The sequence below is a fragment of the Cebidichthys violaceus genome, unplaced genomic scaffold, assembly GCF_023349555.1.
Source record: "Cebidichthys violaceus isolate CVI_PGR_0920_01 unplaced genomic scaffold, fCebVio1.0.p SCAF_11, whole genome shotgun sequence".
Lineage (NCBI taxonomy): Eukaryota > Metazoa > Chordata > Actinopteri > Perciformes > Stichaeidae > Cebidichthys > Cebidichthys violaceus.
The window spans coordinates 13,771,744-13,794,401 of NW_027176274.1; the positions used below are offsets into that span (position 1 = coordinate 13,771,744).

The 22,658-nt window shown below is 38.8% G+C and overlaps 3 protein-coding genes across 4 annotated transcripts in view; 1 reads left to right on the forward strand and 2 right to left on the reverse strand.

The window, feature by feature from the left end:
• Positions 1-500, reverse strand: part of nck2a (NCK adaptor protein 2a) — a 32,537-nt gene extending 32,037 nt beyond the window's left edge. Inside the window, exon 1 of the mRNA XM_068704987.1 lies at positions 286-500. The gene's annotated coding sequence lies outside the window, so the exon portion shown is untranslated. The remainder of the gene's footprint in view (positions 1-285) is intronic.
• A 9,768-nt stretch (positions 501-10,268) lies between these two features.
• On the forward strand, positions 10,269-15,136 carry fhl2a (four and a half LIM domains 2a). Its single transcript, XM_068704988.1, has 6 exons — positions 10,269-10,368; positions 12,936-13,111; positions 13,239-13,413; positions 13,869-14,038; positions 14,159-14,345; positions 14,531-15,136. Exons 2-6 carry the CDS (start codon positions 12,956-12,958, stop codon positions 14,680-14,682), a joined length of 840 nt encoding a protein of 279 aa, XP_068561089.1. The 5' UTR covers positions 10,269-10,368; positions 12,936-12,955; the 3' UTR covers positions 14,683-15,136.
• A 1,470-nt stretch (positions 15,137-16,606) lies between these two features.
• Positions 16,607-20,374, reverse strand: cunh2orf49 (chromosome unknown C2orf49 homolog). 2 transcript variants are annotated; one of them, XM_068735709.1, is made up of 4 exons: positions 20,264-20,374; positions 20,001-20,155; positions 18,175-18,421; positions 16,607-17,711 (listed from the first exon to the last, which is right to left on the reverse strand). In XM_068735709.1, exons 1-4 carry the CDS (start codon positions 20,372-20,374, stop codon positions 17,655-17,657), a joined length of 570 nt encoding a protein of 189 aa, XP_068591810.1. In that variant the 3' UTR covers positions 16,607-17,654. The 2 variants fall into 2 exon arrangements, with proteins under 2 accessions (XP_068591810.1, XP_068591802.1); XM_068735701.1 differs by having other exon boundaries at positions 19,992-20,155.
• Between the last annotated feature and the right edge of the window lie 2,284 nt (positions 20,375-22,658).

Below are 22,658 nucleotides of genomic sequence, written 5' to 3' on the forward strand. Positions count from 1 at the left end.
CAAAAAAAGCCATTCAGACTGTGCTGTATAACACACGCGAGGCAAACCGCGGCTCCAGCACAATGTGTAGTTGAAGCTTCATCTGGGTGGACAAAGACCCAGCGTCAAATCTACAAAGTGAGTACAGTGGGATGCCATGTTTGTCCCAACTTTTACGAATGTTAGTGATTTTAAGTTTTCCGTGAGAAAAATCAAACAATAAGAGACGTTTAACTGGCGCTTGAGTGGACAAAGTAGCCCGTCCGACTGCACCAAGTTCCACAGTTGAGCTGCGGTTAGGCTTACCTTAGTGCTCACTCCAGAGAGAATGGGCAAACGGGGACACGCGCCGCCAGAAGGAGAAACAAACACGAAGTAGCTGAACCCGCGTTAGAAACGACACAGTGAAGGTTTAAATCCACATATCCCGGGGTTCCACTATTTGTTTCTCTTTTAAAACATGGAGTGACTGTGTACTGCTCGACCTATCCTCGTTTGTTTTTCTGTCGCAGGCTGACCGCCTCCACCTCAATCACTTGTATCAAGCTCGCCCGGACGTACAATCCACTTCCGCTCGCTAATTTCTAAATAAAGCTGCATCTGGGGGTCGCACATCCTTTACTTAAGTAGAAATACTACGGTCAAAAAATACTCCAGTCCTGGATTCAAAACGTTACTTGAGTTAAAGTACAGAAGTATTATCAGAAAAATTTAATTTAAGTATCAAAAGGGAAAGTACTCATGAAGCAGAATGCCTCATTTCCTGTTATATTGCTAAAGAATGAAATACTTTAATATATTAATGTCATATTGTATTTCCCAATAAAGTATAAACAAATGTGGTGTCAATTTTAGATTATTTGTATGTTACTGGGTAGATTAGCTTTATATTACTGTTTCATATTGGATAAACGTATGGTATATTTTCTTTGATATAAAAAGTAACAAGTTACTGAATGTGTCAAATAAATGTGGATCAGTAAAAATAGCAATATTTACCTCTGAAATATAGTAGAAGTATAAAGTAGTAGTGTTCCCATACTTAAGGAACAGCTCTAAATTCCATTGATGAAAAAAATGGTGTCACATAATAAAAATACCTGATGTGTTACATGTGAAGGACTTATGTAAAGGTATAAGATTACAGGTGTCAATACAAATCCAGACCACAATTAAATAAAGTTGATTGAGTATGTTGCTTTAGGTCTTTTTCATACTCTGTTTTCATTTTGTTTTTGTATTATTAGTCTGTTAACATACATTTCGTTCCATTCAAAACAGTTATTATACAGGAAAAGAAACTTTCTTTTTGAAAATCGTTTTTTTCCGGTGTGATCGTGCTGTTTTTGGTTATCTTGATCGCCGGTTCTGTTGGTGACGTCACCAACGCCGGGACTGGTACAGGACAACGCCGGAGGAATAGGGACACACTCTGGAGGGCTATGGCGCCTCTTGCTGATGACAATGAGAAATTAGCTTTACATTATTTTTTGTATCAATTGTATTACATGTATTAATTCAGCAACTAAATGGACCTCAGTATGACTGGGTAAAGAATTACCTTTACATTTCTGATACATTGTACAACAAACTTTTGGTTCATCTGACATAAACTGTATGGCCAATTGGTCTACACAAAACCATCTAGACTAGACCCTCAAGACCACATAAAATGACGAGACCACATTCAAATAATATACGTAATTAATGAAGGGTCACAGCAGCAAACAAGAAGTGAAGTAAAGATAAGGGAAGTAAAATTACAATACAATGAGCCCATGTTCACTAAAATACAACATGAGCATGATAATAAACAGGTTTTATACACCATCGGGAATATTTATGAAAGAGTAGCCTATGGTTAAGTAAATCAAGTTAAAGAAATGGGACTTTTCTGGTAGGTAAAGGGATGAAAAGGATTAAATATTGTGGACTATTTAGTATTTTTTCACTTGAAGGAGGAAAATGAGATGTACAAATAAAACACAGTAGGTTTAGATAGTAGCTTACTGTTAAGCAGATGTGATATTTAACAATGCTGAGGGTTTATCGTCAGAGAAAAAAATGCATTCCTGTTCTGATATTGGTCAGTGACATGGAAGCTGGAATACATAGAATATTGTGGCGTGATTGATGTGTCATGGAAAGATGAATGTTGGATGAGTAAACCTTGAGCTTGTATATATAGTGACAGTGACAACTTGGCAAAAATGAGTCAGTCCTATTTTAGTAATAAAAGGAGGTTGACATTTACTGATAGGATCAAACATCATCATACAGAAAAAATGAACTCAATCATAAGGTTGACTGACTTTTGACTCAGGAAGGTATTCCAAGGTATTATTCACGTTTCATTTATTCCAACTCATTTACTCATGCAGTTGTTTTTCCTTTTTTGGCATCATGCAAAATGTTTATTATTGATCAAACCCTTTATAAATGTGAATGCTAAAAACCCAACAGTGAGAAATGAGAGAATGTGAGAAACAACTACATTAGACAATGCAGCCAGTGTGAGCATCTGACTGTCTTTTGTGTGTGTGTGTGTGTGTGTGTGTGTGTGTGTGTGTGTGTGTGTGTGTGTGTGTGTGTGTGTGTGTTTGTGTGTGTGTGTGTGTGTGTGTGTGTGTGTGTGTGTGTGTGTGTGTGTGTGTGTGTGTGTGTGTTTGTGAGTAACATAATTCTTTTTTTTTTGTCTTTGTCTCGTTTTTATTTCCTTTCAACTTTCTAAGTAAGCTTTTATTATGATGTCTTATCAATCAAATCAAATACATTAATAAACAAGTCATTAAAGATTAAATACAAGTTTAATACAGTGAAAAGGAGCTTCCCAAAAAAACGTCTTTGGGTTATTATTGACTCATTGTCCACTGTTTATGACTGCAAAGTTTACATGAAATACTGACATCCAAACAGTAAACTGAAGGCGTACATCATATCCTTGCTACCTGACAAGTTGTACAGTATATTACAGTGTATATCAGCCTCCTCCCTACACACCTGTAAATTCAATCTAAATTGGCATTTCTCTTAGCCGCAAACCTCATTTTACTTACACATTTTGCAATAGTGATCTCTTAAACAGTTCAGTTAGGTCAGGTACAGTGATGCAACTTCATTCATTTGTTCTTTGTTCCACAGCGCCTCCACGTGTTTAATCTCTATTCCTACACTGAGGGGAGTTACGGTTTCTATACTCATCTGAGGTTCCAGGATGCAAACTGAACATGGCAGACCTGAGGGCAAGACAGTCGTTTTATCTGTGAGTAAGATGTGAGCAAAAATCTAAACCTAAAATGTCTTGCACAGAGATTTGTCTCTTCCATCACAAGGGGGCAGAGCATCCCTGATGTTTCACCCAACTCCCCACTTCAACATCGATAATGACTTTAATGAATTTATCTGATTAGAAAGGAATTACAAGCACATGCTTGTTATATTTAAGTTAAGATGTTGTTTTTTTAACACAGCTGACTCAAGGATTATTGGAAAGAGCTGAGGTGCATATTTAACCTAGAAGTAAAGTCATTACATGTCATCGTTGAATTTCAACAACCACATCAAATAAACAAAGGAACAGAGGATTCAAAGCTGACGTAAAAGTGCAAAATGATTGGAATGGTTTGTCTTAATACCCTTCCTCTCTTAAGCCCAAGGAGAGCTTGACTTATTAATCAAGGTTGAGTAACACTTGTCAACACTTTATCTGCCACTGCAATAACCAGGATGTCTTCCATTTTAGACCCACGCCCCTCATATTCTCACCAGCCACACCAAGTCATCCTACTGAGAGGCCCCTGAGAGCTGAGCACAGCTATAGTTACAACGCTGATGAAACTGGATGTTTATTTTGGCGTCCGTCTTTAAGGCCACCTGATTGGAAGTGATGATGTACGTGATGAGCCAGTGGCTCCCGTGCTATGCATGCCATTCTGTGGCCTCCGGGCCCAGTGAAATGGGAATCACATAGAATGTGTTTGATGAAATGTGGGGTTATATGCGTTTTTGTTGTGGCTGTATGCATGCCATCTCCAAACCACCTTACAGTGTGAAAAATGTATTTCAGAGGACACAAGACCAACATTTGCAAATACAAAGCCATCAGGACATGTCACTCAGATTTATGATTGAATTAACTGATTCAATCTTATAATATGTTTTAACATACTCTCTGATCAGTTTTTGATACACCGAGCTAAAGCCAATGCAGTCCAACAAAAAGAAAACATGCAATAACATTAGAAATGTCTCAGTTTCAACAAGGCATAAAAACTGGTAACAGAGTCTATATGTTACTATCTCAAAGATGTCCCTTTTGTTCTCTTTGGACTTATGTCAATAACTGCAGGTGTGTTTTTGGATCTCACTTTCCAAATGCAACGGCTTTCATCAGTGGGCCAAAAGCCCAATCACCAATGTGTTGCTTCATTCAGCAATAGAAAGTGACTTAACAGACTTTATTTAAATGAATATCTTTGAGTTTATTACTTTAATGAAAAGTTGGGATATGCTTATTTATCTTCTTGTCAAGAGTTAGATGAAGCTTAGCTCAACATATAGACAGGAAGCAGGAGAAACAGCTCGCCTGGCTTTGTCTGAACATAACAAAATACGCTTACAACCTCCTCTAAAGCTCACTAATTAAGACCTTTACATTCTATTTGTTTAAACTATTAAAAAACCAAAGAGCAAAGTTCTCTGAGAGACTCTTTGTATGTAGAGAAACAAAAATGTCGGACACGGGCCGAAGTAATACTGCTCCTAATTGGAGAGGGGCTCTACGTAGAGCTGTTCAGTAAATCTTCAAACAAATCTGCATCACCAAATCCTTAAACTGAACTTGGTATAACTGTCATTGACCGAATCAGTAGTTTTTGTTAGTCCAGCTGTGATTAAATATCTGTTACTTCCTGGTTAGAAGTGTGTACTGAACTGACAGTTTGAAGAGACACTTTGAAACAGCAACAGGCTATTGAACTTAAAACAGCACTGTATATCACAGACATACAATTACCTCTATATTTTCAGGTCTCCCAGCAAGCCATGACAGAGTCCTGAAATTAGTGAAGCTAAATGGAGGGCAGCCAAATTAATTTGATAAATTACTCCTCTGGTTTTCTTTGTACGTCATGTCACAATGTCTGCCATATATAAAGGTCTACCAGGACTGAGGCAGCTAAATGAAATATAGACATCATTCATTTTATCATTAACATCTCTGCTTTTCCTGTGACATGTGGAATTATGTTGAAAGGCGTCATGATTGGAGATGTCATCGTTTATTGATGCACGTACTGATGTTTCTTAAGAGTAAAGGTAATGTAATAAGTGGCCACTACGAAGTACATCTCTTTGAACTGAACTGAATGAAATAATGCTATTTCAATTTACTTTTTGGGACACACTTGGAAACAAAACCTAATCTTGAACCAAACCAATAGGCATTTGCTGTCGAGTAGCCAACAATAAAAGCCAGCCGAATTTCAAGGTGGGGACCATTAGGCACAGTTGGCCCCCAGCTGCCAAACCCCCCCCCCCCAATCTTTTGGATCTGTATTCTGGAAAATTGGGCTTGGTTCTAGCCGCCAGAGTGCCACCATGACAGCTGCCCTTGCTTTGCAACAGACAGAATTAGTTAGATAAATGCAGCCAGAGACGGAGGGGCCCAGTTGTTGTCTAGATAAGTGAGGTCAGATGAGACTGCAGCTCTCTCTTAGTGAATGGGAACACGAGAAAAACAACAAGGAGTGAGTTATTAACTTATTAAGAGTGGGACTTCTTACTGAAACTACTTGAAATGAGCTGGATATTATACTGAAACATCATCAGAAGAGGAGAGGACGGTAATCAACCTTTAGAAAAGGAACAAATCGCTAAAAATGTCCTCAACATAGATGTGTTTTAGCATATAGAATGACACTGATCATGAAATCCCCTTACCTCACTGGTGAGTGCAAAAGAGAGGGTTTTTTGAGGCTCTCCATATTAATCTGTGTGCTTTCCAATGTCACATGTAACAGAGATGATTCCAGAGGAAAGCAGATTGTAGTAATTCTGTATTTGTTGGTGTAAAATCGACTGTTTGTGTGATTTTGTACATAAAAGGTAAAACGAACAAAGGTAAAAGACAAACATCTGAATAGCATCTAAATAAAGTGTCTGGTGACTGCTGGGGTTGAAACATCCCCCTAATCTCTGCAGGGATTTAGCGGTCTGCGAACACAACACCAGGCTTAATGACTGAAGATTTGCTGTGTCATATATAGACCCACGTCACTACTTTGGCACAGGGCGAAGACAGAGTGAAAACGAGCACAGGAGGCTTTTAATCATTGTCATTAATTGGAACGTCAGAGAACAAAGCAACCACACTGCAGAGAAATGTGCAGGAACAGGTGTTTTAGTGTGGGAAAAAAGTAGTACTGTAGTTTCACTAATTTGAACTTTAAAAGCATTTTTAGCATTTGTAAGACTTAAATTTCTTTTACGTTATATTTGAAAGAGTTTTTGTTTTTACCGGTTTTGTGTTTGGGATGTCCTATCTGTCCTAATGCATGCTGGGAATTATTAAGGAATTAAGGAATAAACAGGTACGCATGTAAGGATGTGTTTCAAATCATCCTGCTGCTGATATCATGAAAAGTAATCCCACACATATCTGCTCAATAAATAGTGGGGCCTCAGGCCATAGCGTCCATCTGGGATAACTACTGTAAATAGCTTTGAATCCTTTACAGTCTAAAGATACTCTTTGACTAACACCCTAAGATGGATTTCTAGCCTAATTTTACTCCTGCTCTTACTTTTTTTTTTATAATTCTGCATACTTTTCTCATATCTACCACATGACCATACCACATAATGTAATTTGCCTTGCTCGAGAAAAAATTCTTTCAACAAATTCCAAAAATGTAAAACAGTTGAGGCCAGTGAGGCTACATTTTTATTGAAAAAACACAAATTGGGGCCTTACTGTACTTACACAGTTTAATTAAACATACACAAAATCATGTGTTCGGGATGGAAGGGTTGTACGTCACAACTAACTGGCAAGTAGATAAGAGGAGTCATCTCTATTCCCTCACTCAAATCATAGAAATTACACAATGAACACAGACCAGTATTTTTTCAAAACATATTTAAGTAATACAGCTTGTTCGTGACAAGAATGTCCTGTTGACAGAATTGGTACTCTAGCAAGAACAAAAGATAGCAAATAAATACATTGTGGTAAAGGAAGCCAGAACTAGTTCTTGGCTGGGACCAACAACAGACCCCCACAAAACAGAAAAATTAGATTTTTACAATTTGTTCTTCATGTTTTAAAAGATAAAGAGTTAATAAGTGAGCGTTACAGATGCTGATATAGATGCATTTTGATATCGTTGGACAGAGCCCAATTAGCTGTTTCCCCCAGTTCCAGTCATGGTGCTAAGCTAACCAGTTGCTAGCTGTATAGCAAAGAGAGAGAATAGCTACCACCCTTACAGTATATACTGTATATACTGTAAGGGTGGTAACTATTCTCATCCAATTCTCAGCAAGAAAGCCAATAACAGTATTACCCAATATGTCAAATATTCCTTTTATGCAGGTAATCTATTAGTGAGTCTTCAACATCAAATCCAGTCTAAGGTAGACACACTTGCTAAGTTTACCCTCATCACACAGTGGGAGCCCAAAATGATTATGTCCCTCTTCATCAGCACTAATTGCCCGTTAGAGACTTTCACTACGACGCAGCACGTTCTTTAAAGTCAGTTGGTGGGATCCATTTCAACCAGTTTGACAGGCAGTGCAGTGGAGTTTTTCCAGAGGATCATATTGGATCTTGGGTGACCCAGAGAAATTCCAGTTCAATTGGTTGCTGTGGCATTAATGATTAACGGTTCACTAGTGATGATGGGGTTGGCCTTGCTTGACCTTTCCACATGGCTGTATTTGCAGCAGAAGTAAGCACCAGGCTTTAGCATCACGATAGCCTTGCAGTACCCAAACAGCTGCACCTTTATCCCCTGGCCTCAGCAGCTGAGTTGAAGGCTTCAATCCAGAGCACAGCGTGGGGGAGGGACAACTTTGTGCCAGCTAAAGACAAGCAAGAAGCAAAGGCTGAGGGCTGGGGGGCAATGATTGAGGGCATGCTAAATAACAATTTTTCAGTTGGGCACAAAATATATTGGCCCTCGTGGTATGAATTAGACCTCATGCCTAAAATTAAGTGAACTGAAATGCATTCTTTTCGATGCCGGGGTTAAATACTTAACTGTTATTGTAATGTGTCTAATGTATACATTGGTACTGTCAGATGAATTTATGGAGTGTATGAACATATGTGATTTATATTGGTAAGGAATATCTGTATAGTTTTTTTTTTACTATAAGCACATTGGATGAATGAGTGAAAAAGTGCCATGTTTGTTGGGCAGAGTAATCAAATCTATTCCTAATCGTTTCCTCTTAACTAGCACAACACCCTCTTTTGTCTCTTGTCATCGGACTTCAATTCCGCCTGCTAGTCCAAATGTCAAAGGTCCCTATTTGAAAGCTGCCTGTTTCAAACCAATTTAGACATCAGTCATTGCAAATTTCCCCACGGGAATAACTAAAGTATTTATTTATGACAGCATAAATAATAGATTGTCTACATTTAAACATTGAAAAGTTTATTTTTACATATTTTAATTTCAGGTGGCATTTGGAGCACTTGCATAGGAGTAATAAAAAACAACATTGTTTGATACAAAAAAAAACAACAACCCATTGTTAGAAACTGTACTCTTTGCCAGTTAGACTTTACACGTATGATAACGCCTCTGTGAGGCTGCTTTGAGCCAAATACTGATCTTTATCAGGTATAATACTATGTTCATCATCTTAGCTGAACTTATTAGCACTAAACACAAAGTACAGCTGAGGCTGAATACCATTAGTTTTGTAAGTATTTGGTCTTAAATCACAGTATGTGATAAATGAAAGTTATGACCTGATTATGGCTCTATGAAAAGTAAAGGGATAAAGTCTTACTATTCATCCCGAGGGAAACAATCCAATTTCATGACAATCCATTCATCCACAAATGTGAACCAGTCAGGGGATCACCAAATTCAATAGGGTTCATCCTCTGGGGATTTCATTGATTTCATTTCAATACATCTAATACTTGTTGACATATTTCAGTCTGGGTCAAAGTAAAGGACCAGCAGCCATGTCGCTAGGGTGGCTAAAATACATATAAACACATATAAACATATGTATCAAATACATGCATGCAAGTAGACGCAACACACACCCACACACACACACACACACACTTTGTGGAGCCCCCAAAATAGAACACTTGAAACTAGTGACGCATTTACTCACTGGAGAGTGTCCAGGGACCACTGGGTCAGGAAGACCTGCTTAAGACAGGGGGAGAGAGAGAGAAAGAGAGAGAAAAGAGAGAGAGAGAAAAGAGAGATAGAGAAAGAGATACAGTACAAAGAGAGGGAGACAAAAAGAGTAAGCAAATGAGAGAGTTGGGAAGAGGAAAGACAGAACTGGGAAGAGCGTGGGGTTGATGGAGGGTGGTGTAGCAGTGTGAACAAGAGAGTGTGGGGTTGCAGAAAATAGTTCTACAATTTTCATAGAAACTATGCGGGTGTCTGTCGTTACCCGGCCTGGATACTGTACCCGACACGTTGGAGGTTTGGGATTGAATGCGTATTACCTTGTGAGGAGAAATATAGGGAGGTAAAGACAGATGAGACATATGAGTAAGGACAAATCTCACAGGACAACAATCTTTGACGTTTGACCCTTGGCATCCTTTTCATCATGTATCAACCGGCCATAGGAAGATTAAAGCATTATGTAACAGTGTGTGTGTGTGTGTGTGTGTGTGTGTGTGTGTGTGTGTGCAATATTATGACATTGATCCCCACAGAGATATCTCTAACAAAAACAGCAGTTGATAACTTGCTTTTCTTCAGGAAGTTGGATAGGGAGGGATGGTATGATAAGGCCGTTGTGAGGAGAAACACAAATATTAGACAGATGAAGTGAAATGTATGTGAGTGAGTGAGCAAGTGAACCACTGAGTGAGTATGTGAGAGAGTGAACAACTGAGTGACCTTAAAAGGCCACACGTCCTCGCCAGTGACTGAATGAGCGAGTGAAAGGGGCCCCTGGGGCTATCTCTGTGAAGCACCGCTGTATTTATAGATCATCTCAAAAAAGATTTCCTGCCCCTTTGCTACCCCCCCCCCCCCCCCCCCTTTGCCCCTCCCTTGTTTTCAATTAGCCCTTGATGGGTGGAGTAATGCAATCAGGAGTAACTACGGCTCACCCGGAGCCTCCTCTCTCAGTCTGCCCAGACTCCGCACAGGCAAACACTCCTCAAACAGGAAGGTAAGACCCAACTCTGTTCAACTGCTCCACTATCCATCCATCCACCCATCCATCTTTGTACCCATTCATCCTTTCATTGGTCTCCATTCACTGTGTCTTCCATTTTCCAGGTTGCTCTGGCATCCTCCTGTCTGCCTACCCATCCACCTGCTCATGTTCTCCCTCTTTCCACTTGCGCAGTACCTTCACTATTTAACCCCCTCTTCTCTCCCCATCTCTCTGCCCTCATGTCTGTCTCAGAGACAGCCTGACTTTATCTTTTATTAAATCATCTATCTCAAAAAAAAACCCTGTTGATCCCTGTTCATTTCCAACCGGCTTTCCTCTCTTCTCATCAATCTCACACTTCCCTTCAGCAAAACTGTGTCAGTGACGGTGTCAGCTGCTGACTTGTTATTACACAGTAACTTCCATTTTGGCAAACCAGTCGGTTCTTTTGCTTTTGTTGTGGCTTTACAGCATTTGTCGCACTTCATAGCATTTTGGTGTGATGCAATTCAGTATAAAATCTTGTAGTCACACTTTTTAAGTGCACAAAAAGTACCTGTTAATACAATACAACAACTAAGGGATTCGAAATGTTCCTGGAAAGATCTCCACATAGAAGAGGAATATAGTATCTTTACAGTAGCATGGAATTTTAGAGTTGGTGGAAGGGTTCAGGTTGAACTGCAAATTTGTATTTGTATTGCATTTACTTCAAGATTTAATAGGAACATTTTCAATTTAGAGCTTAATTCGATTATACATTTTATTCTTACAAGCCATACTATTGCTGGCTGTTGTTATTACTTAAAAATGTACGAGGAATTCCACCAGAATTGTTGCTTTGACAGAGTAGAAAATGTATGTAAGCAGGCTGTTTAGAGGTCTCACTGTCACTGGTGTATGGATTTTACACTATACATGGTTGGATAACATTTTAAAGACAAAAATGTGCATCTTTAAAACATGTGTTATTATGAAGAGCTGTAGGTATTAGGGTTTCTTCAGTCATAAAAAGCACAGTAAATTCTTATTTTTTGGCTTTTTCAGCTTGACTAAAGAATAAATTCCTTGCAATAACTTGAAAATGAATAAACAAGAGACATAATGCACTGAAAGTTGATTGAGGGAATAGGCCAGGCTGCACCGTGGTCAAACACTTTTGGTCAGAGAGACTCCCAGATGGGCAGCATCAAAGAGACCCCAGGAGCGAGGAAACAGCTGCATGACATGTCTGAAAAGCTGGAGGTTTTATTTGTAGCAGTTGAGATTATCCTTTTTTTATTTTTAGGAGTCCGATAAATCCTTATATAAGCTAGGTGAGTCATGGTTGGAGCGATAGACAATGAGGGAATGTGGGAGGGGCGAGAATAACTCAGAGCATAAAGGACGGGCATACTATACGCCTCAACTTAAGCCAGATAAAAGACACTATCCACAACAAATCACGCACAGATCTAATGTTGGAGCACAGAGGTGGGAACACACAATGATTGCAAATAGATCAAGGGAAAGAAGCTCCGATTGTACGAGCACAATAAAAGAGCAAGATAAGGGGAATAACAACAGAGGAGCAAAGCTGAATTAAAAACAAGAATTCAAGCAATTCAGAAAACCAGAAAAGAATGAAAGAGTGGTCAGGAGGGACATGAATTTTGAGTTTTCCATGTTTTTTTCTAGCCTCCTTATATGGTCAAAGCTTTGCCGAGCACATATAGTCACATCAATAGTAGAGTGTGTGTGAGTGTCAAACTAAAAGCCTGGGGGGGCAATAAACACTATGTTCAAGCTCATTTCATATCTTCTCATATAACCTTTTCTCATACCTTGTAAAGATGTCCATACAGCACGCACACATTTAGATGTATTGCCTATACTATCTTTGGTCCAGAGAAAGAAAGAGGCACAGGTGGGATAACCAGAGGGCTTAACGGGCAGACCACAAACAGCTGCAGATTGTGAGTAGCCATTATTACGAGTGCCATTGAAACCCACTTATACAAAGACACACTCACACACCAGCACGATGACAAGGGATACAGTGATCTGGTGCTGACAGCTGGCCGTGAGGTGATGGATGGGTCAAAGTGCCGTGGCATTGGTATGCAATCGGGGAAAGTTGAGTGTCTCTAAGCAGGACTGATAGGAGTTATTTATATCCTTCTCATCTATCACCTTCTAGTTCTGACACCGAGAACAAAATGAACTGCTGAGAGATTGGAGAGAGAGATGAAAGGGAACGAAAAAAAAATCTGTCATGTGAAGGATCTTGATACCAAATGTGTCCTAGAAAACATTTATTGCTTTAACAATCTCTGAGAAATTGCTGTCTGCATCAGTGTCACTACAAATATGTATTTGAACTGAGTAGCAAAAAGACAAAACTGTCTACAAAGCTTTATGTTATTTAGGTGATGGGGGTTGACAAATTGTCCAGATGAAGCTGTTTCATTTGTGGAATCAACTAGATGTGGGAGTTTACCTCGGTTTCCAACTGCTGTGAGCATTAAGTCACATACTTTTGACAGAATACTTTCTCTCTTCTCACTTCCTGTGTCTCTTTTTGTTTTCTACTCTCTCAGGTAAGAGACTCTTTGTGAAAATGACTGAGCGCTACGACTGCCACTACTGCAAAGAGTCCCTTTTTGGGAAGAAGTATGTTCTGAGAGAGGAGAATCCCTATTGTGTGAAATGTTATGAGAGCCTGTACTCCAACACCTGTGAGGAGTGCAAGAAGCCCATTGGCTGTAACACCAGGGTAAGCGATGTCACAAAATACATTGAGCACATGATCCCTAACATGCTCTTTCTTTGGATTTCTGTCTTGAACACTATTTATCATCAAAGTCGGCCCAACTCTAACCATCCATCTGATGTTCTTGTAGGATCTGTCTTACAAGGACCGTCACTGGCATGAGGAGTGTTTCATGTGTTTCCAGTGCAAGCGTTCGCTTGTGGACAAGCCCTTCTCCACCAAGGATGAAAAGCTCCTCTGCACTGAGTGCTACTCCAATGAGTATTCCTCCAAGTGCCATGAGTGCAAGAAAACCATCATGCCAGGTAGGAAGAAAACCACAAAGAGAGCAACATATTTAAGTTGAGTCTATACCAAAGCAACAGAGCAAATTCCAATTTTTGATATGCAGGAACTGGGGCAATTCTAACACTTTAACTAAGAAATATAAAACACTCCTAATTATTTAAACATAAAAAATGTGTATGGTGCCACATGTATGGTTTATCATACTATTATTATCATATTATGGTGACCTCTTAACTGTCATCTTGATTGATACTAATATAAAAAGGATCAATATGGACTCAACATTTTGGAAAGTTTATATATCAGGTTGATAGTTAAACCCATAAATTGAAATGGTTGTTCTCACAAACAACACCAAAATAAATATTTAAATGTATGTTGTTTCTCGACTCCAGAACGCACATTTTGTTATTGCTGTCTTTGCATTCCTTCACTATCTCCATCCATCTCCTTATGTTGTGTGTCTCTGAAGGCTCCAGGAAGATGGAGCATAAGGGGAACAGCTGGCACGAGACCTGTTTCACCTGCCAGAGATGCCAGCAGCCCATTGGCACCAAGAGCTTTATCCCTAAGGACAACCATAACTTCTGTGTGCCCTGCTATGAGAAGCAGTTTGCCATGCAGTGTGTGCACTGCAAGAAGGTAGGACACCCACCTGGAACTGATTTTCAAAGTAGTACTCAATCATTCTCCATCTATACTAAAAGAACAATGATTACACCTGAAGTGTGACCACATGACATTCCTGTTTCCTCTTATTAGCCCATCACCACTGGCGGGGTGACCTACCGTGACCAGCCCTGGCACAAGGACTGCTTCCTGTGCACTAGCTGCAAGCAGCAGCTGTCCGGCCAGAGGTTTACCTCTAGAGATGACTTTGCCTATTGTCTCAACTGTTTCTGCAACCTTTATGCCAAGAAGTGTGCCTCCTGCACCACCCCCATTAGCGGTAATCACAATTAATCAATGATTTTGTCATGAAACTTAATGAAAGTGTGAAAGGTGTGGCATGGGCAAAGGAAGAACCCACACAAATTATTTTTATTTTGTTAACATTGTGTGATATGCCATTTAGGTCCGCGCGTTATAACATTTTCCCAGTTGTTTTAACTTGGACTTGTTCTTCACTTTCAGGCCTTGGAGGCAGCAAGTACATTTCCTTTGAGGAGCGCCAGTGGCACAATGACTGCTTCAACTGTAAGAAGTGCTCCGTGTCCCTGGTTGGCCGTGGCTTCCTCACTGAACGTGATGACATCCTGTGCCCAGAGTGCGGCAAGGACATCTAATTCAGTCTGAAGGACAGCGACTACATCTGATTGGATGATCATGTTACAATAGAGCAATGACAAAGATACAATAAATACTATCAGAGCACAGAGCATAGCATCCATAGCATCTTTACAACCTAGCATTACTATGAATGTATATTGTTGTATGCCATGAAATAAAAACTACTAACAGTATTATTTGAATTTAGAAAGATTATTTAAATAAATTGTTCTTTGAGAAAACGTTGTCACTAATATAATAACATGAATGTAAAGACCTTTGCTTATGCAACAGCATCATGGTTGCAGATAGATACTGTATGAAGCATTTTGAAATAAATCTACAATATTAATGTAGACTATCCACTTTGAAGAATTATAATTGCTTTGTGCATGGACTAGCTTGATGCCATAATTAGTAGAGGTTTTAAGAATGAGTTCTGGTATTACCAATTAAAAAATATTAAAATTGTGTCTTTACTCTTATAATTGCCAATCCCATGCATTTCAGAATTGTTCATATAAAAATCAAAACAGTCAAAAATGTTCGACGATGAATTTTTCCATTGAATTTTTGGAGTAGTGCAGAAAATAAGCTTACGGTAAGTCTATGGTACCAACCAGTTTTGTTGAGCAAGATAATCTCCACAAATGAACACCACTTTCATTCATTTTGAAGCGTGAATGCAATCAGCAGAAGTAAAAAGCTAACGTTGTGCTATGAACAAACTACACTAAGGTTGCATGAGTCAGCTGTGTCGTTCCATTATCTGTCAGCTGATAACCAAAGACCGCGTCCAAAAACAATAAAAGTGGGGAAGTAGTTTTTGTTCCATAGACATACAGTCTATGGTTTTCCCAATGGTTGTAAAGAGAACGGCCTTCCCCCAATGTGTGTTTGGCCGCAGAGTAACGGCTGGGGTTCAGTGATGCACTCAGCGTTATCACTTGCGGCCTTTACCGGTAAAGAGTAGTGTGTGAGGAACAAACAGGCAGTCAATGGCAGTATAGAACATAAAAGGTCTTTTGAAAAAGTGTGAGTCAACGCAACCACAATAGCTCCTTGAGCATGCAGCAATAAATGAGCACCCAGCATATAATGTAGTTGGCTGCAGTAGACTGCAATATTAGCTGTGGACAGACATAGCGGTGCACACTCGCTCACTCACTCAACCACTGACTAACGCAAGCAATTGCATGATTCTCCCGGGGAAATGACAAATTACCGATTTGTCATTATGACTGATGATTTGAGGCTCTATTTAGATACAATATAAGCATTTCAATGATGGAGAGCAAATGTTGCTTATAGCTAAGCCTTCTGCTTACCATAGGTTCCATGAGCTTCTTGCAGCCATGAGTCTTTGGCTAGTTAGCTGAAGGCTAAACTTTTACAGAGATGAAGAGAGAGTGTTGCTAATAGTTTGTCCTTCTACCAATCAAAGCTGTGAGTTAGTTGCAGCCATGAGTCTTTGGCTACAGCTTGCAGAAGGATAAACCACTTACAACATTTCTCTCCGATATTGTCAGGCTTTCTTTTTCTTAAGTCTGTCTTCCTCTTTTTGGTTGCTTTGCAGCGTAGGCAGTTGTTGCCAATGCTGGAATAGCAACTTTCCCTGCAGTATATTTTGCCATTGAATCAGGCTTTCACTATGTGAAGGGATGTGTGTGTGCATCATTTGTCAATATGAGGCCAAAGTCTGCCTGTTTGCTAAAGGCTGTAAACAAGTCAGAAACAGGTGCAGAAGTCTAGTTTTCTCTCAGAGCACTTAAATAACAATATTGTGGCTTTTTGTCCCCCAAATGATGCACAAAAAAAAGTCCTTTTTTTTAATTATTTTTTACTACAATGTTAGTTTATGGTACTTTTCAATCCCGGCATATCAGACATGGACCACAAAGTTGTTTACTTTTCTGCAATTAAATCAACAAAAGCGATTAATTGTATTGAGACAATTTATTTTAAAAAGCATAGATACAAACTTTCACAATGGATTTAAAACGCTTTGTACATCTTTTTGATGAACTGTCTACATCTGTTTCAAAGAAAGTAACTGCAAAGTCAATCTATACACAATTCAGAATACATACTTCAAAAATAACAATATTCCTGGTTTAGTCTATTTTCCTCTCTTTTGTATGAATTAATTGTTAAAGGTGATATTCAAGTACATGAATAAAGGTTAATTTGTTTCCTCTGTGTGAAAATGGCTATTGAACCATGGACTATGATCCAGCAAAAATACACAATACCAAGATACACTCATATTTAAAAACCCTGAACAACTGGGGCCAAACATCAGTGGAATGGAGTTCACTGAGAGAAAAAAAAGACACCTACTACCGGTTCAAACACACTATTTTTTTGCACTGCCTTGTAAAGTGTTGACAATGAATCTTAGATATGTTCATTAGTCACAATCACAAACTATGGGAGTCTATATCATTTGTTTCAAAGTTAATCTGTCCATTCAAGTCATGGTACTACCACTAACAACATGTTAAACAAAACCTAGACAGGAAAAGCAACCTTTCACCTTTGCAAATCAGTACTGGAGGCCCTCTGAACAAAACCAACTTGTGTACAGAAACAGAATATCAACAACCATCATTTCCATAAATGGCCTTTCAGAAAACAAACATCGTGTTACTTGTTTTGTCCTCGAGAAGCTCTCTGTGTAGGACATGAGGAGAGTTGCTGATCATCTATGGTAAGGGCACTTGAGGTTGTGGAAAGCTACAAGGAAGCTTGTGACTTTAAAAGCAGGATCCTCGGAGAACCATCCTGTCAGCTCATGGCTGAAAGAGTGTGTGAGGTGGCGTAGACACACAGGTTTAAGGGGTTTCATCCCTTCTGTGGTATATTTAGTTGGATAACTTGGATGGGGAGAGCACAGATACTGGGAAACAACATTCGGTGGGAGGGGGGCGGTCTGTCCTTCAGAGCCTGAGCTGCCATCAGGTCTGTGTGTGTGTGTAGAGGTTAGCGGTCAGGGCCACGTCACATGCTGGATCTTTTTCTTCAAATCTGGAGACTTCATTGCACCCTGAAGAGATGGAAGATGAAACATTAACAAATATTACAAAAAGTGGTCTAATGTAATATGTTACTGATCAATTAGCATGCCAACATCAATGGTTTATTACATTTATGGATTCATTATAATTTCTTATCGTGAGTTTTGTGTTTTGCGCAGGAAGCATTTAATTTGCAAAAAAAAAATGTTTTATTAGATCTGTTGTCAATTATTTGTAACTGAAAGAACATTATAATCAGTCACAACAGTGTGTGACCATTTCCTGCTTCTTTTTTTTTTGCCATTTTAGAGGTACGTTTTCATCTTCATTTACAGTATTTGTAGTTACATTTTCAATATTTTGTAAGAATCAACTGTATTGTGAAAGTATTACTATTAGTAACAATTTTGATAACTATGCACATTTTCCTTGAATCACACAGTAAATTTGAGCATAATACATGACTGAGATGACGGAACAAAAAGTTCCTACCGAGCCGTTTGCTTCCCGTTTGAGGTCTGCTGTGTCGCTGCTGCAGTGAATGGATGAGGAAGAGGAAGACGTGTTTCCAGACAGCTTGCTGACGGGACTGGACCGGTTTGCAGCAGGAGGAGGTTTTAACCTGTCAGTGATTCCCGTTGACAAGGTGGTTCCTTCTGGTTTCTTTACTTTTAGTGGGCCAGAGTGAGAGGAACTGCCGTCAAACACAATCAGAGGCCTTTTCCTATTGTGGTCGTTACTGGAACAGAAAATTACCAAACAACAATTTACAACAATAATCAATCGTTTGAGCTCAAATGGATTAAACTCATGTTGATGGTAAGGGCTCTAGTTTTGAGCAGGTGAACAGGGAGAAGCACTGCTCTGAATAGTTTGACTATAGCATTAATGCCTCTGAGGCAGAATAAAGAGCAATGAGTTAGAAATGGACAACATATCGATGTTATATCAATGCCGTGATACGAGACTAGATATAGTTAGATTTTGGATGTATTGTAATATATCAGAATATAGCATAAGTCTGGTCGTTTCCTGGTTTTAAAGGCTGCATTGCAAAAAAGTGTTGCTGCTCTATTATTTGCCTTTAATCACTTTGTCATTGTATTCACATTACTGATTATTTAATCAAAATTTTGTAAATATTTTGTGAAAGCAGCAATAGTAAACATTACAAGATTTTCTCAATATCGATACTGAGGGATTTAAAAAAAATAAATGTGATATCTGAGAAACGAGTGATACATAAGAGCAGCTATGATCCACAACAGCTGGTAGCTTATTCTGAAGGCCTTTACTAGTGCCTTTACTAGGGCCTACACTAGTGCCTACACTAGTGCCTCATTTTTATAGCCAGCTGATCATTCACATGAGATCGGCTAGTTACTAGTAATTTGGGGATGTACGTATAAGGCCAATATGGACCTCAGTAAGCAGGTCAGGCATCGGCCAGATGTGACCGATTAAAGTTTCTTACACTGATCTAGTTTTCAATGCCACAGCAGTCTTGGTACCTCATATCAGCGTGCAAACTATTTAAAAAACTGCATTATATGCTGATTTTAAATTTGTGAAGAAGAAGAGAGCACTAGTTTAAGATTGGTACTCGGTATTTGCGGTCAGCCTGAGTTGAGGTATTTGAATCTGTATTGGGGAGAAATGCAGTCCTATTACAGCTTCAATAAAAGTGTATCTTTAGTCTGGCCAGGTAGACGTGTGACTGTGATGACCAACATTATGGGATGGAGAATTCAATATTTTATCAGACTGGTCTCACCTGCTGTATGTTAAACTAAGGGTGCAGTTTGTACATTTTATAGTTCCAGGCAGACAGTAGATCTGTGACAACGTTGTCTTTGAAGATGACCAGCAGCTCGATAGCAGTCTTAAAAATTTTTTTTTTTTTTTTTTTTAACTTTCCCCATCGGTTATGGGGTGCTGTGTGTAACTATGTGTATGTGTAACGCACATGCTTTAATGTTTAACTTTAATGTTGCAGCTGGTTAAGGTGGAGCTCATTCATTCCAATACATTTTTTTCCCATTTCATCTGAATCTGCAGTAGCTAATTAAAGTTATCAAAAACATGTTGTGGATTACAAGCTACAATGTCTCCCTTTAAGATGTAGTGGGTCAGAAGTATTATGTGGCAGAGAATGGTAGTACTTTAGGAAAGAAGTATCCCAAGATCGTACTTAAGTAACGGCATGATACTTATGTAAATGTAACGTTTCTTAGTTTCCATTCCTAATAAGCTGCCCATGAAAACACAGTAAGGTGCATCTTGAAAGCCTCCAGTGTAGCAAGCGTTACCTGTCTGACCTGTGACCGGCCGCTGTGTGCCTCCCTCGGATCGCCTCCATCCTCTTTCCCCAGCGACTGTCGGGTAAAGTCCTCTGCGGCAGCGGGATGACATGCCGAAGGTAAAGCTCTGTGAGCCGGTCCCGGTTTTCACATTCTCTGGTACTGACATGTTTCTGATTCAGACAGAAAGAAATGTTAGCTCGCCCTTTTCCCCGATATTACAAACATGAAGCTACGACTGCTAATGTACACAGACCGTTTCTCTCGAAGCATTAACTCACCTCACGCAAGATTAGCTGCATGAACTCGTGAGACAACAGCTCAGGGTGCAGTAATAGATCCACACTCGAGCTACAGACAGCTTTTCCATCTTTTCCCGTGGAGGTCGCCATATTGGATGCTATTCACTTCCCGGCATGCACCGCGTCATAACAACACGGCATGTCTTTTTACTCTCTTTTTTTCACCAACTTTATTGAGACAATTATAGCTAAGTTATACAACTTGAGTCTACAATCACAAAAAAGACAAGTGGAAAAAAGGTTGTATTGAAAAAGATAAAAATAAAGTTGAATATATATTTTGGTTATACGTTTTACCATCTAGGCTACATTCAGAGGAAATGTAGGCGTCAAGAACAGTCTGTTCTAAAACATTTGGTGTTTTTTTTTTTATTAAGAATTTGGATTTGTGTATATGATTTTTTGTCAATTAAGTCAATGATAAGAAAATTATGCAAATAGAACTGCGACCAGAGATAGCTGTCATATTCCAAACAATAAATTTTTCCAAAGTAATAGAAAGTGAGGATGAATATCATCAGGATTAATTTGTGATACAGTAATTTACTCCAAAGTTGGTTTGTACGGACACATGTCAGTCACTAATGATTCCTGCACGTTTGTATGACTATTGAAAAACATAAATGTATACATTTTTATCAAAGTACTAATACCACATTGTGAAAATACTCCACTACAAGTAAAAAACCTGCATAAGTATTATCAGCAAAATTAATTTAAAGTATCAAAAGTAGCTCAAAGGTAGTCATTGTGTAGTACAATCCTACGTGTTGTTCTTGGATTCATATTACTGCTGCATTCATGTTCATGTTGCATTTTACTGCTGTAGATTTTTAAGGTTCAGTTAATGTTTATATTAACTTATTCATACTGTTGATAGTTAAATCTACAGCAATGTATCATAGTCTATATGCTCATCATATGTTTGCATCGTTGCTGTCCTGTGAGAACCACGTATACCTCATAAATCCATCCCTGTTTTCAGCTTTGTGACGATGCATTTTCCAGCTGAGGCTTTTTAAATAGTTTATATAGCTTAAGAAGCAGGAGAATTTCCTCAACACATAAAGGAACACTTTGTCCTTCAGTTTATCTCAAACAATTCAAAATCAACACATTGAAGATCCATGGTTTTCAGGGGTTGAAAGACTGTGATCTACTAAGTACAAAGCTGTCAGACAAATGTAGTAGAGGTTAAAGTACAATATTTACCTCTGAGATGTAGTGGAGTAGAAGTATAAAGTAGCAGAAGTTGAAAATATGTGAACATGTGTCATCAATTAGCCTATTAGCCCAACAGTTTGCAAATAACAACAGAAATAACTTATGATTAAATGTGTTCTGTCTGAATGGTTTTAAAACGTCTTGCTGCTAATCAGGTTCACCTGTAACAATATAATATGCTGCACAAACTTATTTCACACGCTTCAAAATAAACAACCATCCATCGAGGGAATGCCTAAAAGAATACTTTAAAATATATGTAAACATAGCAAAATTGATAATAAAGTATTTCTTTCAGTTCGTGAATGTTATTCATTCCAAAAAATGTGTAGTGTTTTGTTTGCATAGTGTAAATGTGATGTAGTTGGAAAGTTCATTATAGGTATATGCTTCATACATTACAACCTGTGGTCTATTTTCAATGAACACAAAAAAATATGTAAGAAATTATCTTTTATCATCCTGTCAGGTTGATGCTTTAAGTTTCTTTTACAACTTTAAATGAATGTAACTCAGCTGTGGGAATGTAGACCAACATACAGAGTTTCCAAATTCATATGAAGGCTTTTTTTCAAACCATGTCCCTGAGCTTATACTGGTTGCGTCTGTTATAGGAAACTAGTGCCGCCTCGGACGAGTCTCAGCCTCAGATCAGAGCATAAAAATTCCCTTTTCCTGACGTCTCTGAATGATTTGTTGTAACTTAACTGATTAAATTAAGACAGTAATGTGATGTAGAAGCGACCATGTGATCTTAACTAAGAAGGAGAGGCCGTATGTTGGTTGTCATGTGTTGGCACATGGTTAAATGTATTTGTGTGAGTAAGTATGTAATGTTAATGTGTGTTTACAGTGATGAAAATACCTTCCTTGAGTCATGCGACTTTCAGGTCTAAACCATTAAACAGCTCCAGGTGCCACGGTTTGAAATGTGAAGATGACTTTTAGAGCTAACGTGATTAATTGAATGGATTAAACTTCCAAACATTATAATTTCCATGTGTCTTTCATACTTATGAGAATTTGCTCTTTAGGACATTTTGATTCACCATTTTTAAATATAGCTTTTCACTTCTTCCTGTGAAAAGGTTGTTGCCGTTTAGTGACCTGCTGCCAGACCTACAGGATCACTGCAAGCGTCTCAAATTTC

Bases quoted from the DNA above. Each gene is read 5' to 3' on its own strand.
- cunh2orf49 (XM_068735701.1), bottom strand. From the start codon at position 20,374: ATGGCGACCTCCACGGGAAAAGATGGAAAAGCTGTCTGTAGCTCGAGT. The intron at 20,156-20,263 runs GTGAGTTAATGC...TGTCTGAATCAG, and splicing joins TGCAGCTAATCTTGCGTGAG to AAACATGTCAGTACCAGAGA. The intron at 18,422-19,991 runs GTAACGCTTGCT...TTTCTGTTCCAG, and splicing joins GCCGGTCACAGGTCAGACAG to TAACGACCACAATAGGAAAA.
- fhl2a (XM_068704988.1), top strand. From the start codon at position 12,956: ATGACTGAGCGCTACGACTGCCACTACTGCAAAGAGTCCCTTTTTGGG. The intron at 13,414-13,868 runs GTAGGAAGAAAA...GTGTCTCTGAAG, and splicing joins CAAGAAAACCATCATGCCAG to GCTCCAGGAAGATGGAGCAT. The intron at 14,346-14,530 runs GTAATCACAATT...CTTCACTTTCAG, and splicing joins CTGCACCACCCCCATTAGCG to GCCTTGGAGGCAGCAAGTAC.